The following is a 916-nucleotide window of genomic DNA, read 5'->3' as shown; positions in this document are numbered from 1 at the left end:
GAATCTTGCACATGTGCTGTTGTGAACTGCGGGAGATCTCCAGAAACGAAGTATGAGAGCGGCGCACTAAGCAATCAGCAGTGCAGAAAAGCTGACGCAAAATACACGGGAACCGACGGTGCTCCTAAAGACAATGGGGACTGTGTGCCGACGGTGGAGGCTCCACTGAAACCACACGGGGCAAACCGAGTCCGGTGATCACAAAGGTGGAGTTGGTGAAACTCACAGCACCGTCTCAGACCCTCTGACGCATAGAACGTCGCTTGTGACGAATCTCCAGAATACGGTTACACACACAGAAGCTGTTGAAACCAACCACATCGGAGGGTAGAGTTGGGACGAACATGGAATAGATGAAACCAAGCGAACGCAAGAATTGCACACGGAAGAGTCTCGGGACGAACAAGGATCTAAAAACTCATCCAAGGACCATCAAGGCGGAAGAACAGGCCAAGATCAAAACGCGGACTTTGGTAAAATCCATGTAGCGACTCCAAAACCAAACAGTCATCCAAGAAAAGTTGATAACGAAAAAGAATCAGATACCAGGTGATTCTCAAAGAGTCGAAACCACGAATGGCGGTTTGGATGGTGCACAAATTAAAAATGATTCGTCTGCAAATGGAACTCTTACGGTGACAGACTTCAATGCTAATCTGTCTGGTGATAAAAAGTCTGCTTGTGAAAACGGCAGCGGAACAGAGGCAACGCAGAGGGCATCAGGACCAACTTCCACAAGTACTGGTGTTAGTAAAACCACGGACATCAAGTCTCTCACTGCTGCTGCTGCGGTCGACAAGTTGAAAGAAACAAAGAATGCAGACAGCAGCGTCAGTCCTGTGTGGGTGCATGCACCGCTGCTTCTGCTGACGTTGTTTGCAGTGACGGCTGTGTGATGAGCATCGTGGCCAAGTAA

The 916-nt window shown here is 49.0% G+C and overlaps 1 protein-coding gene across 1 annotated transcript; it reads right to left on the bottom strand.

Annotated features, from left to right (window-relative positions):
* Window positions 1–556: 556 nt before the first annotated feature.
* Window positions 557–916, bottom strand: DQ04_22981000 (hypothetical protein; the record flags this gene model as incomplete). Its single annotated transcript, XM_009318134.1, has 1 exon — window positions 557–916. A coding segment is annotated over one exon (360 nt), but the record flags the coding sequence as incomplete, so codon positions are not given.

Source organism: Trypanosoma grayi (genome assembly GCF_000691245.1).
Source record: "Trypanosoma grayi strain ANR4 Tgr_2298_V1, whole genome shotgun sequence".
NCBI lineage: Eukaryota > Euglenozoa > Kinetoplastea > Trypanosomatida > Trypanosomatidae > Trypanosoma > Trypanosoma grayi.
The sequence above is the reverse complement of the archived record's forward strand: the minus strand, read 5'-3'. Positions and strand labels throughout refer to the sequence as shown.